Source organism: Colletotrichum aenigma (genome assembly GCF_013390185.1).
Source record: "Colletotrichum aenigma strain Cg56 chromosome Unknown KSG_Cg56_contig04, whole genome shotgun sequence".
Classification (NCBI taxonomy): domain Eukaryota; kingdom Fungi; phylum Ascomycota; class Sordariomycetes; order Glomerellales; family Glomerellaceae; genus Colletotrichum; species Colletotrichum aenigma.
In genome coordinates this window covers 6,273,287-6,287,993 of record NW_023500910.1, presented here as the reverse complement: position 1 = coordinate 6,287,993, position 14,707 = coordinate 6,273,287, and the positions used below count along the sequence as shown (strand labels likewise).

The window sequence follows — 14,707 nt, the reverse complement described above, 5'->3', positions numbered from 1 at the left end:
ACCCATGCTTGGTATTGATAAGGCGATGTGAATCAACAGACCTAAGCGATAGCTCCGCGTTGTGTCCAGGAAACACTGGACAACTACTAGACTGGCATCAAGTTGCGAAGTATCGAAGATAACGACTTTCCGTCTTGGTCTGCCAAACAGCCCATGGTCCTACATAATTATTCGTATCACAACATCCAAATGTCCAAAACATCTCCTTGAAACTAAGCTTGCATTCTCGTCGCAATCACTACCACGTCTCACTAAGCTATTTCAAAACCAAGCCCATCTTGACAATATGGCTTCCGTTAAGCGTTTCTCCCCTATTGCCTACGCAGGCGATGTCTTGGAGGCCATCAAGGGCGATGGAGCTGTTATCATCGAAGGCGCAGCCAGCGTCCAGACAGTCGACAAGACCCTGTCCGAACTTGGCACCATCTCTGACAGCCGGGTCTATGGTCTCGCCGGCAAGAGTTCAACTTTCACCACCGAGATGCTGATGAATCCTTTGTACATCGAACTCACCAAACGCCTCCTTACTGATACCTGTGTCATCTACTACGAAAAGGAGAGAACGGTCTCCACTGCCGAGCCGCAGGTCTCGATGACTACAGCTCTGACTGCGCAACCCGGCTTTCCGGGATGGGGTCTCCGCCGCCAAGATGAGTGCCACCACACCAAGCATCCCGCAAAGCGCGAGACGGACTTTGGCATCGCGTTTGCCGCTACGGATATTACGAAGGAAAACGGAGCTATCAGAGTGGTTTTGGGGTCCAACAGATGGAACGACATTCGCGACCCTACGGACGATGACGAGACGCTCGTAGAGCTTCGCAAGGGTGATGCTCTTCTCTGGTGAGTCCACATACTCGTCGGTAGCAAGTTCACAAGATCATAAGCCCACTAACAATATTCGACAGCTTGGGGTCCGTTTACTATGGTGTGGCCTCGAACACTTCCTCAGCCCCGAGTGTTCTTCTTAGCGCCTTCTCCACTCCGGGCTGGTGCCGCCAGGAGGAGAACCAGTACTTAGCCATTCCACTTGAAGTTCTTGAGACGTTTCCAGAAAGCATCCAGAGATTCCTCGGTTGGTACGTCAGCAGGCCCTATGGAGGAGCGGTTGAGCACATGGAGCCCTTGGACTTCCTCAAGGCGAAGGGAGACTGGTCGAAGTACGTCCCCGTAGACCTAGTTTAGTCGCCTCTTGATCAACATGCGACTTCTTAAACTAAAGATCATTATCTCGATGACTCTCTTTCTTATTCTTGATGTTTTCATCATCTCCTAGAATTCCCATTGCAGCGATCACTGGTGATCATTCTTGGTAGACTCAAGTTATATTACAGATGCTGCGTTCGAACGATCCTCTCGACGGCTTTATGGAGAGTAAGAAATAAGATCTACATGAGCAAACGAATATATTGCGTGTCGCGGAGTCTTACCGTTCGATGTTTTAACTATCACGACGAATTCCACAATGAGGATGCTAATTACGTGTTGATGATTGGTTCGTCCGCGAGAAGTAGACAGGCACCGATCGAATGGGACGATAAGGCAGGAATACAGCAAATTCTGTCATTCTACCACCTCGGGACGCAGCACGCTCGTCTTGGGCACCGCCGGTGTGGCTACATGTATTGCTGGGATATCTGCCCCGCTTCCCCGCCTCATAGTCAACATCCAGTTCTTTTGTGTATCGGCAACTTTAACCCATTTGGGACGTCCCTTCAGTGTACCCAATAAAACATTGTGGTCCAAATGTAGCATTCCTGTGCCATAGGCTTCCACTACCTCATACAGATAGATAGACATGCCTCGTCTTAAGTCATTTTTGAATTATTTGAATTGGTCATCAGACTGACCATAATCAAAATGTCTGGTCCGCCACTCCTAGGTTGGAAAAAAGAATGAAGTAGAAAGCCCAGCAACAGTCCAAGACGGGAAGGGAAACATCCCACCTTCATATTTCGCCTTCTTGCCTCATTACCCCTTGGAAACATTACACCAAATGATTCCAGGCCTCTGTCAAGCTATGCAATCATCAACAATACTACCACGCGTCTCTCAGGATCAGAATACGAAGGATGCATCTCGCGATATCGAGGCCTCCGTTATCGACCGCGTGGCCACGGCAACATCACAGGTCCCTCCTGTAGAGAGAGGCACGTTAGAGATAGATACGGCACCGCAACCTAGCAATTCTTCACAAATTGTCATGACATGTCTGGTAATCCTCTGTAACTTGACACAAGTAAGGCTGTCCTCCGCCGTACTTGATAACTGCTAATAATTGTACAGTTTATCTCCATGTTCTCTACCGTTGCAGGCGGATTTCATTTCAGCGCTGAGCTCGGTCGAGAGTTTGGATCTGGGCAGGCTAATTGGATGGGGGCGGCATACTCGTTCGTCATGCCTCCTCAACGACTGAATAGTATGCATTGAGCTGACAGACTTGTGTTTAGACTGACCCAAAGCGCTTTCGTCCTAATAAGTGGCCGACTTGGGGCCATTTATGGCCACCAGAACATGCTATTTCTCGGCGGTGGAATCATCGTCGTCTTTTCCCTAGGAAACGCCTTTTGCAAGACTTACGAGTCATTTGTGGCTATGAGGGCCATGACCGGAATCGGCGGTGGTATCATCATGCCGAACGCGGTCGCAGTCCTCACGATCATGATTCCGCCGGGACAGAGCCGAAACGTCACGCTTGCCGCTTTTGCAGCTTCACCACCATGCGGCGCACTCGTTGGAGCTCTGTTAGCAGGTGTGTTTCTAGAGTACACCGAATGGAAGTGGTTTTTCATAGTGATGTAAGTTCTCTGACCCGTGGACAGGATCACTCTGACAAAGGACAGCGCTATCTTGGGAACTGTTATGTTTGGATCCCTGTTTCTTGTGCTTCCACATGACGAGCCTGTGGATGAAGGGGGCAGTATCGACTATTTGGGTATCGTACTCGGTCTTGGTGGCCTGCTGCTGTTCAACTTCGCTTGGAAGTAAGTTTGATAACTAAGCTCTCTCAAAAGCGCCATCTAACAACCACTCAGCCAGTCACCATCCATTGGATGGGATTCTCCGTCCGTCATCTCCACCCTCATCGTGTCCCTGCTCCTATTCACAGCTTTCATGGTTTGGGAAAGCAAGTTTGCCAAGGATCCCATCATGCCCCTGACAGTCTTCGCCGCCCCAACATTTACGGCCCTAATCTTCGTGGCATTGCTCACATACATGTCCGTTGGCATCAGCCTGTGGTACATGGTCGCCTGGCAACAACTCCTACGAAACTGGACGGTCCTTCATGTTGCCATAGGATGGATCCCCTACGCTGTAGGCGCCTCAATGTCAGTTGGACTGGCGGCGTGGTTGATCCCCCGCATCGAAGCGCAGAGTATCATGGCAATCGGAATCTTGGCTTCCATCGTGTCATGCTTGCTGCTGGCAACAATGCCGGAGCAGCAAATATACTGGGCACAGACCTTTCCCTCCATCTTCATCGGATCTCTCTGCCCTGATTTCGTTTATGTGGCTGCGCAGATCATAGCCAGTAACAGCGTTGGAAAGCGAGAGCAAGGCGTTGCTGGAAGCTTGATCGGTACGCTAAACCTTTATGGAAACAGTCTAGGCCTTGGCTTTGCTGGAACCATTGAGTCGCAACTTATCAAGAATGGCGCAAGTCACGTCACGAGCTTTCGCGCCGCCTTGTACTTTGCTATGGCCCTGTCTGCGGCGGCATTGTTATTGGACTTTGGCTTTGTGAGGATGCCCAAAGATGATCGGAAGGGGTGGGAACAGGACAACTCGCGGAGAGACGAAGACTTGCGAGACCCATGAAAGCCTTGACAATTAGGTTGACTCTCGTGAATCTTCAGCGCATTCAAGGGCAGGTGCTAGTGGGGAGTCATTCCATACTGTCAGGTAGTCATCCATGTGGGTCAATTGCGAGAAAGGAATGCCCCGCAGTCATGGGTTTGTATCTCAGGGCCTCAGCGGCTTTAGTTCTGAAGCGCCCTTCAAGGGCAGATTACTAGCTAGACCATATTCTAGAGTATGTACAGGCTTGGTCTTGGTATCATTTGGATAGTTCGGAGCCCACGTCTGGCTATTAAAAGTGTGGTAATCATGCATAAACATGCGAGTTTCTGATGTGCGTTAGTTGTATTCGACGAGTAGTAGGGCGGAGGTCGTGACTTACAACCCCACTTGACGCAGCAGTAGCTGGTGCCTCCAGTGTGCTGAGAGCAAGTGTAACCAGCAAGGCATCCCTGGAAGGCGCAAGTGAACTTGGAGCTGTAGCAAGCACCAATGTCCTTGACCTCGGCGCGTCCCTCCAACTGCTCAATCTCGGTGGGAGCAGCGGTCGCGGTGGCGGACAGGAGTCCGAGGGCGAGGACGACGAGCTGAGTCGGCTGGAAAAGCATGTTGACGTTGAAGTTGAAGGAGTGTCTAGAAGTTGGAAGTGTTTGAGTGTCTCAAGGTGATGATGGGTGAGTTCATTGTCAGTTGGCAGCGCTGCTGGTCCGTATTAATACTTTCAGATGAACCATCGTCTGCAATGCTGTTGTCTGTTGAGCTTTGCGTGGAGTCCGGGGAAGACGACTCTGGAGGATTGGGATCAACATCTGCTCCGCTGCAGATGTCTTGGCTCCTTTGGCTGATACGGGGCGCAAGTCATCTGTGGATCAGATTTGGCGATGTCTTCACTGAAGCGATAACTCGTATTGACAACAGCGACATAGCGAGTCATTGTAATTGAGCAAGTTGCAGAATGGTCGTCAGGTTTAGGCGGAGACTTCCAGATTTGCAGATCGCAGCCTAATCTGAAAGGCGTCAATAGGGCGCTGTTAAACAAACGTCACTACGAGCATGTAGGCCTAAAAGCCGCGTATAGAAGGTTCGAAAGTTGCTCGTCTAAAGTTGCACCAACAACGTAGTGGATTAGAATTCTCGTCTCGAGTTTAGTGGAATGCTTGTATCACGGGTCGGGAAACCTTAAATGGCTTGTCTGATCCATTTAAAGGCAATTAAGAAGAAAGTCTAAAACTGGTAGCGAAATCAATGTGGTCGGGCGAGTCAGCGTGGTTGAGCCAGGTTCCCCAGCACTCTCGACCGCAATATCGGGTTGTGGCGTGATGATCATTTGAGCCGCGGGACCGCGTCAAGTTTTCGGATTGGCAGCGGCCGAGCTCGGGGGATTAAGACTTTCTCCCCGGGCATGCTGACATCCACAATAAGTTCGGAAGATGAAGGCTCTCTTGATTATCAACAACTCCGACTCTGTCTGGTTGTCGCTCTGTGTGTTGTGCGAATGGAATCAAAACTCCCAAGCCGGCCAGTTGCTTGTGGGTTCCGCAAGTGGAGGAGTCCGCGGCCAGACCTCCTTTCCTCCAATGAACACGCGTTCAATATCCTCAACCCCAGACGAGAAAACAACGGCCGATACGGGATCCCCTAGATGACCCATGTGAGGAGGGTTAAGGAGAACGATGTCCGCCAGCTTGCCGACCTCAAGGCTTCTGACATTATCAATCACACCCAAAACATCCGCAGCACCCAGCGTGTGCATCTGAAAGACGTCTTGAGGAGTCAACACCGACGGGTCTTCATACTTGCCTCTTACGGAGTACAGGCCCACACGCATGTTCTCGAACGGGTCGCTCCGGTCGCTACTCGCTTCTCCGTCTACACCCATGCCGATCGGGAGATCGTGTCTTCGATATTTGGGAATGTCGGCAATCCCAGACCCGAGGCGCCCGTTCGACATTGGATTCCAGCTCATTTTGAGCCCCGCTGAGGCAGCCTCGTCAAGAATGTCGGGGGTTGGGTGGAGGAAATGGCCTAGGATAAGCTTCGAGTTGACCGCACCAGCATCTCTGAGCCACTCCCAGCGGGATTGTTCCAGATCAACATCGACCGGCCGGGGACTTTCCAAGTAGTGGATCTGCCCTCCTAGGCCCAATTTTCGCATGACTTCAGCTTCCATGCGTGTATTGATATCCGTGTCGTAGTTGATGCCGTGATGTGCAATCATGGTACCGTGATATTGATCAGAGTGGTTGAAGGTAGACGCCCAGTCTACAAATAGTTGAGCACGTCTCAATGCTAACTCTGGAGTCCATGTTTCCTTGATCGCTCCGATGTTGAACCCATGGAAGAACCGGATACCGGAGTCCAGAGCCCCTTCGAACTGGGCTCGGTCCGTTTGGCCCTCACGGAAATGGGCGGAGAACGTGAAGTTGAAAGCAGCCGTGATTCCCCTTCTGATGTGGTTTCTTGCGCCTTGTATTGTGAGGTCATAAAACTCGGATGCTGGCAACTCGCGGGCTTCGGAGTAGATACCGTCTCTCCACTCAGCCACCGTGCTATTGGGGGCTTGTCCGGCGAACTTGCTCTGCCATAGATGGCTATGCGCTGAGACGAAGCCTGGAAGCAACCATTTACCCTCCGCGTCAATGACGACTTAGGCATTTGCGACCTCGTCGCGGCTCTCAAGGCCGACATGGGCAATAGTGCCATCGCGGAACACTAGCACGTCGGCGGGATAGAGTCCTTGTTCTCGTCGCGGTGACAGCACCTTTCCGCCTGTGAAAGCCACTGCATAAAGTTTGGCTGCCATGTGTCGCTGCCAATACGGATCGTTCACTTGATTTGTAAGGTTATGGGTTTGCGGGGTGGTAAATTGGAGATGGTTGTTACGTGTTTAGATCATAGCGGTCGCGAAGTCCTTCCGCTATAGATTAAAGAAACCCGAATATGGCCGTGACCTTCAAGGCACCACGAAAACAGGTTGTGGAAGAAAAGATTGATTTGAAGTTTTGAGAGTATGAGTCAAGGTGCGATCCGACGCAGTGTGCCATTTAAGCATTTCCTGATTGGTTGTTCTGCCCGAACGCGTGGCGTAAGTTTGTCGATCAAGGATGTCTCCGGCTATTAGAGCACACCGACATCAATTAGAAAGAGCCAATTTTAACTACAACAAGAAGGGCAGCAGTTTCAATCATGGGTATCCAGACATGGATGTTTTATCTGCGCGAAAAGATTGAGATGTATTGAGCTTCATAAACAAGGTCAGTTTTCTTCCTCGAGTATTCTATGTAATCCCCATGCTATGCATTACCTACAATTGTACTTTTCCCTATTGCATTCATTGAAGCTTCACAGAGCATCTAGATTTGTTGGGCTCACGAGGTAGGTAGGTTTGATTCACAGAAGTAATTTGGTACAAACGTTATTTGCCGCAAATAGTCTTAACTAATTTCTCTCCCTTGTCTTCGCCGCAGCTTGACGAGAGCAAGCTCAGTGAAACCTGCAAACTCCTTACATAGGCTGTGGCAGTCTCAATGATGTCCAACTAGAGACTCACGATCGCGTCAAAGATCGCAGGGCAACTACCATGCATTGATTATCCATTGCAGGGGCGGATCAACTTGACTCTACCTCGGCTAGGAAAAACACCCTCCACCGCAGCCATGCATCCAGCCTGGTCTTGGCCGCCCTCTTACAACAAATCTAAACCCTACACCAACACCAACACCAACACAACATGGAGTCTGAAAACTTCGGGGCCCGTACTCTTGCGTACTCTAACCCCTGTCACAAAATAGCAAACAATCTTCCGCTGCTTAAACGTAAGCAAATTTCCGTGTATTTCTATAACTTCCCATGGCTGAGGGTATAGCTGAAGCTTTATTTCGACCCATAAGCCGTAACAATGAGTAAGCTCCTTAAACGCACGCCTGCAATCATTTCTTACACGTCCTTAAAACTACGCTCCTCATGAAAAGGACCTCCCTTTAACAGAGTATTCTTACACAACCAAATAATTCAACCCAAGCCAGACCCCAATGTCTCTTTAGCCGGGGACCTTCCGGTCCAAAGACCTGCATATCGTAGCAGTAAAGCTTCGTCGCAACCCTCTCGTGGCATTTCGAGCATGAATAGTGGGTATACTGGGTATCCCCGCATACGCAGAACAAGGAGAGGCAGCATACTCCTGCACCACACCTGGGATCGTCGGGTCAGTCGCGTCATAATCTGCGAGGTGTCCTCGGGTTGCTGCGCACACTTTCATAGTAGCATCTTCTATATCGACGTTTATCACGGCTATCTCCGTACAGAATGGACAGTCGATCCATCGAGGTTGATGGAGCATGTGCAACGGAGTGACGTCCAGCTCTATTGGAGCCGCTGTCATGTTTGGGTCGCCTTCCTCCTCTTGTCCCTCAGCTAATAGGGTTGTCGTTGAAGACCTATTATCCATTGGAGGCGCTGTCATGTTCGGATCGCCTTCCTCTTGTCCTTCATCTAGAAGGGTCGTCGTTGCAGACCTATCGCGACATGAGCTTTGAACACAGCTGCTCAAGCAGTACCGAGAAATGATTTACTGGGAGCTATTCAGGCTGGCGGCGGACACCGGGCTTGTGGGTCGTGTTGTGGCGACGATCGGGTCCCGAACGTGGACCGGCGGCGGTTGCTGGACGGCAGCGGCGGCGAGGGACTCCGACGTGAGTGGTTGCAGTTCCGACATTGTGTATATGCGTGCTGGGTAGTTTGAGATAAAGGCTTGCGAGCGCAATGGAGTGAGAGGCCAGGCTTTAAGCATTTGCTTGAAAATAAATCAGAAATAGCCAATCACTAGGAGCGTCTTGTTACACACAACCTGTAAGCCAGGATAACAGCTGACCGATCCACTCAGTCGTCGGGCGACAATGAGAGGGCATTAGTACTATTCTATTGAACTACAGGATCACGGGAACAAAAAGGACGCACTCGGAAACGGAAGAATTATGGTACAAGTCAGCAAGTACGCTGCATATTTAGCTGGAAAACCTCGCCCAATCAGTGACACCCAAACTCCACGTACCGCGAGGCTGCTACCAATTACTTGTTGCATTACTTATTATGCTATCTGAAGATAAATCACACATCCAGGAGACTAATGGGCTGTTTAAGCAGTCCAAAATCGACCTCGCCTGCTTCCATGTCTACCCGTCTAATTCCGGGGAAAGGTATGCGCCAAGTCTATTCGTTATCAGCAAGTCATTCAACATAGTTGCCAAGAGTCTAAACGTACCCGATGATAACATAGCAGGCGCACATGAGGCCCCCTTTGAGCCCACTTGTCCGCAGCACGCTGTTCCCATCGCTCAGGATCAATAGGTTCACCAAGAGTGCTGTCCCCATCAGCGCCGCTACCTCCAAGAGGGTAAAACTGAGGGACAGGTCTCGAGAGAGAATCCATCCCGCAATGACCGTCAAGGGCGCCACACAAAGGGCAATCTGGATTGATGACCCCACGGCGACCGCAATGGCGAGGTCTAGCTTCTCCCTCGATGCCACCGTCACCACGGTGACATACTCGGCAACGTTACCGACAATTGGCAAGATGATGAGGCCAATGACTGATTCGGAGAGGTGACCTTGGTGGGTTACTTCGTCGATCGTGCTGACGAGGAATTCGGCACACATGGACATCAACCCAGAGCTGATGATGAGAATCATGACGGGAATCAGCCTCTCTATTATCGACTTTGAGGACTGGACTTGATCGCCGTGGGTGGTGTCTGAACTTGCGCGACTACTCCGAAGGGCTTGCAGGTTGGCGAGTCCTGACCTGACTAATCGTCGATGTTCGATTGCGGCGGAGGAACCGTCTCTGCTGAAGGTTGTCCAGCGAGAGCCACCAGAAAGTGACAGAGACCGGCTGTGTGTTCTCGTCGAGGAATGTTGAGAGCTAGGCCTATCGAAGGCATTCCGCGGCTGCCAAGACTCTCGACCACGGCGCTCTTCAGGCTTGTCATCGTCAGATTCGGAATCAGATGCTTCATTTCCGTCCAGCTGCGATGAATATCCTGTTGTATCAAGGGCATCCTGACTCTTATTTGGTATTCCTTCGTCTGCGAAGCGAATCGTTCGATTGGGAGGAACAGCTTCTTGAACCTGCTGCCTCGCCTGTTGTGCTGGTATTGACGGAGAGGTGGGGAGGCTTTCCAGGTCGAAGGAGTGTGTCGGAGCTGCGTGATATGAACGGTTTGCAGAGTGCGTCCTGAACTCGTGAATGAAATAGAGTATGTAAATGAGCAGTACCATCAATGCCGATGCCCGGCTCATCTTCAGGATTGCCCCGCCGGCATCTTCGGTGTCGTTGAAGGTGTGATAGAACGCTGTCTGCCTTGTCTGAGCGATGCCCTCGAATGTCATACACAAGTGCAACATACCGGAATGAGGAAGACAAACACAGAGACGAACAGCAGACAACTTAGAAGTTGCGTCTCGGTCGTGTTGAGGACCGGGTCATCATGCCACAGACCGTTGACACATAGTGCCGTGCCAAGTATGGGCAACAGGTTCACAAGCATGGAGCCAAGGATAGACGCTTGCACCACATGGATTTGATTATGTTTGAGGGCCACGCTTGAATTGTTAGTTCCAGTCCCCTTTATTCTTGAAATAAAACTCACATGCTGTCAAAAGAATGCACGTTAACACTCGTACGAAGGAACCGGGTCCAGGGGACACTTACAACAAGATCAACTCCACGAGATTTCCCAGGCTGATGTTCAGAAACGCGCCTATCGTATCCCCGGCATCGCTTGCAATTTTCTCAGTCGCACCAGTGAGCAACGCTGACAACGGAACGATGGCGATTCCATTGAAAACGAAGACCAAAATCGGGCTGGCATTGGACAGGAACAGCCCAAGACCGACAGGGACGAACAAGAGCAGCACGTTGAGCCAGGACGACAGCATCGTGTGTCTCAGAAGCCCCAAGGTCCCTCTCGCCCTCGAGCGGATCGGCCGCTGCTTTTCGTCCGTTGGCAAGCCGTCTTCGGTTGACTCTGAGTCCGATTGGGAGGGGGCACGGGACACGGACGATTGCGCGTCGATGCTGCTTGACGGAGAGGCCGGAAAGCATAAACTTTGAATCCGTTGCAGACCATCTGCTCTCGTTAGCACGAGATGATCAGGCGTCGATGGCAAAGAGGCCTGCGTAGTGTTGCCTTGGAAGTGATGTCTGAAAAACTCCCGCATGGCCGGTTTTTCAGGTAGCCCGGGTTGAGGATAGCTCGCTCAGGGGCCGGTTCGGGTCAGTGGGCGCGGGTGGTGGATGTGTCGGCGAATTATCCCTCATGACACAACCATCGTCTGCGTCATCTCTCGATGATTGTCCGAACTGGGTATCCCGCAAGGTATTCGGGAGGCCTCCAAGCGAGTTTCTCATTAAAAAAGAGGGTTCTTCTTCAAAACGTATATGAGCGATTTTCAGGATAGGTGAACTCGCCAAGCAGGCAACCGGGGGGTTTTCGCGCCCTTTTAGTATTCATCAACTCGACGAGAATGGTCAAACGCCCGCTCTTTCCGCGTCGTGTCTCGGAGATCTTTAGATGAACCATGCTGTTGAATCTTTTGGAGGTTGTATACGGCTAACTGAAGTCGTGAGGATTATACGTGGTGAGATGCTTGGCGCGACTTTATGCCCTCTCGTGGTGGTCTAACCGTTTCGGCACGTGCGGCCGCTCGAGGGGTCATGCACTGAAGTTGGCTGAGCCACCAGATGGACCCTGCTGATCGACTTGTAACATCCCAGCTTGTCATATTGAGAGGTGGATATCGCGGGGTGGACAGCGTTGGCAGACCGAGATGACGAGGCATGTTGGCCAAAAACAAGGAGGGTCGCGTTACGGTGTTACTCAACCAAGCTGTCGTCGGCCTGTCGTCCTCCGTCGAGCTTTTCTGTGTGGAAAACCTCTATCGTCCCTACCAAACTGTCATTTCTTCCACGTCGGTTCGCATGAGATCATGGGGAGCTGTAGTTTAAAGAACATGGTCGATGTTGAGCACAGGTTCATTGTTGACTTCTTTCACCTTGTAGATCGGGACTCAAACGCTGCCCGAAAGCCCTATGAGAGGCCTTTGGGCTAGGCTCTTACTACCAACCAAATGGGACAGAGACTTACCCATCATACCAAGAACCGTATTACAGTATTGAGGCTCAAACACGACGGTTCGGCTCATTACTAAGAGCTGTGGTTGAACACACCGACCGGCATCTCTCGCCGAGAAACGACGGCCCGCTCCATGGGTTCGGGGACGCTACAACACCCCCACGCCTGTGAGTTGAGGCCCCAACACACCACCCTCAGCGCTAAGCTTCTGTCTGGTCTGCCTTCATTTGCTCACCTTTGTCTCAGTGTGAGCCCCAGACTAAACCTTGTCTTCAGTCTCTTTCCATCGACTCATCAATTGAATTCACCTACGCGGAAAGACTTGCTCTTGAGAAGAATTCACGTCTTCTTGAGTTTCCCTGACACGGCGCCACTACATCCCTTGAACATGCTGCATGTAGCTCAGAGAACCCCACTAAAGTGACATTCGGCCGTCCATCCGCTCAACAGCCGTCGGGCCAGCTCTGACCGACATGCCCTCTCCACGAATCATCATCATTTTATCCCGACGCAGGAATGCCTCTCCATCGAAATCGCGTCTATGAAGCTCCAGCTATTAGCACATGATCGTGAGGTGGGGTTGAGTCGTGCATTCGTACATGAGATGCGTTGCACGATGTAGAGAGCGCAGTAGGTTGGCCGTCTTCTTTCATTCACATCACCCACTGACCATCATGGCCACGCAGTTCGAGTTCGACGAGTCCATCAAGGGCGCCCTCCCGCCCGACTTCACCTGGGGCTTCGCAACAGCCGCAGCCCAAGTTGAAGGCGCCTGGGACAAAGATGGCAAAGGCGAGTCCATCTGGGACAAGTTCGCCCACACGCCCGGCAAGGTCAAGGACGGCAGCACAGGCGACGACGCCGTGCGCTCCTACGACCTGTACAAGACAGATGTCGCCCTCATGAAGCGCTACGGCGTGAGCGGCTACCGCTTCTCCCTCTCCTGGTCGCGCATCATTCCCCTCGGCGGCAAAGACGACCCCGTCAACGAGGCAGGCATCGCCTACTACAACCGCCTCATCGACGAGCTCCTCGCCAACGGCATCACCCCCTTCGTCACGCTATTCCACTGGGACACCCCGCAGGCGCTCGAGGACCGCTACGGTGGCATGCTCGACAAGGACCGCTACACGCCCGACTTTGTCCGCTACGCCCGGGTCTGCTTCGAGCGCTTCGGCGATCGCGTCAAGAACTGGATCACGTACAACGAGCCCGGCGTGTACACCCTCGCCGGCTACGCGGCGGGTGTGCACGCCCCCGCGCGGTCCAGCTTCCGCGAGCTCAACGACGAGGGCGACTCCAGCACAGAGCCCTTCATCGTCGCGCACACCGAGCTGGTCTCGCACGCGTACGCCGCGGACATGTACAAGAAGGAGTTCCAACCGTCGCAGCAGGGCACGATCATGATTACGCTGCACGGCAACTGGTCCGAGCCCTGGGACGCGGCGGACCCCCGCGACGTCGAGGCCGCTGAGCGCGCGCGCGAGTTCGAGATTGCGTGGTTCGCGGACCCGCTGTACAAGACGGGCGACTACCCGGCGTCGATGCGGGCGCAGCTCGGGGACCGGCTGCCGCGGTTCACGCCGGAGGAGAGCAAGCTCGTGCTGGGCAGCTCCGAGGTCTACGGGATGAACTCGTACTCTGCCTTTTATGTGCGCCACCGCGACGGGCCGGCGGACATCAACGACCACAAGGGCAACATTGAGCAGTTTGACGAGAACAAGCAGGGCGTGCCGCGGGGGCCGATGAGTGACACGTACTGGCTGCGCACGACGCCGTGGGGGTGGGCGAAGTTGCTGCGCTGGATCTGGAACCGGTACGGCGTGCCGATCTACATCACCGAGAACGGGACTACGGCGCAAGGCGAGCACGACTGGAAACCCAAGGGGCCGGACGATGTTCTCGAGGATCCGTTCCGGATTGACTTCTTCAAGAGCTATTTGACGGAAGTAGCCAAGGCTTCGCAGGAGGGAGTGGTGATCAAGTCGTACTTTGGATGGACTTTTACGGATAACTGGGAGTGGGCGGCTGGGTTCTCGGACAGGTTCGGCGCGACATGGATTGACTTTGAGAGTCCCGAGAAGACGCGGTATCCCAAGAGATCTGCGTTGTTCTTGGGCGAGCTGTTCAAGCACTTGATTCGCAGTGAGTAGTTCAGTATCTCAAATAACAGTCTACTTGAAGTGACGAACGCCAGGGAACTTTGAAGTTGATGGTCATGAGTTTCGCCAAAAGCTAGAGTGCAGAACCGAGTAAAAATTACAAAGGATGAAGCGTTGCAGGCCAGAACGAGCAAAAGATTCAGATCGTTGCCTCGAGGGCGAATCGAACGCCCGATCTTCTCATTACGAGTGAGACGCTTTACCACTGAGCCACCAAGGCATTAAGAGATCCATGTCATTTCGTCCACTTCATCGGCCCTTGTAGCTGAGCTCATGGGCTTCTCGTGCAAAGCATCATTTCGCAAGGTGTCGCATACAGCAATTTCGCTGGTGTTGTTTCTGTGAGCGAGCGGTAGAATTTGGCATAGTTTTGTTCTGCGGAATGCAAAGTGCGGCTAACAGAAGGTTTTGTTTCACCTGTCTTTTAGTGTCCGTGGCTGACCTGGTTCAACCGCGCCCCATCTAGGGCAGGCTGCTAGACATTGACCATAATTGAAGAACAGCAACAAGTCCTACTAACATCGTAGTGCACATTATTTTGTAGAAATTGCGGTGATAATTCGATTGCGTTATTATTCTTCCTGGGAGTATTATCTTAATTTAAGGGAGGAAGAT

The 14,707-nt window shown here is 52.1% G+C and overlaps 3 protein-coding genes across 3 annotated transcripts; 2 read left to right on the top strand and 1 right to left on the bottom strand.

The window, feature by feature from the left end:
- Positions 1-286: 286 nt before the first annotated feature.
- Positions 287-3,819, top strand: CGCA056_v007516 (putative MFS-type transporter; the record flags this gene model as incomplete). Its single annotated transcript, XM_037322764.1, has 5 exons — positions 287-843; positions 909-1,160; positions 2,451-2,798; positions 2,823-2,984; positions 3,036-3,819. The coding sequence occupies 5 exons, from the start codon at positions 287-289 to the stop codon at positions 3,817-3,819; spliced, it is 2,103 nt and encodes a 700-aa protein (XP_037180235.1).
- A 5,150-nt stretch (positions 3,820-8,969) lies between these two features.
- VCX1-2 (Vacuolar calcium ion transporter) lies at positions 8,970-10,734 on the bottom strand (the record flags this gene model as incomplete). Its single annotated transcript, XM_037322763.1, has 4 exons — positions 8,970-9,006; positions 9,059-10,152; positions 10,203-10,398; positions 10,508-10,734. The coding sequence occupies 4 exons, from the start codon at positions 10,732-10,734 to the stop codon at positions 8,970-8,972; spliced, it is 1,554 nt and encodes a 517-aa protein (XP_037180234.1).
- A 1,870-nt stretch (positions 10,735-12,604) lies between these two features.
- On the top strand, positions 12,605-14,571 carry BGL1B-2 (Beta-glucosidase 1B; the record flags this gene model as incomplete). Its single annotated transcript, XM_037322762.1, has 2 exons — positions 12,605-14,075; positions 14,564-14,571. The coding sequence occupies 2 exons, from the start codon at positions 12,605-12,607 to the stop codon at positions 14,569-14,571; spliced, it is 1,479 nt and encodes a 492-aa protein (XP_037180233.1).
- Between the last annotated feature and the right edge of the window lie 136 nt (positions 14,572-14,707).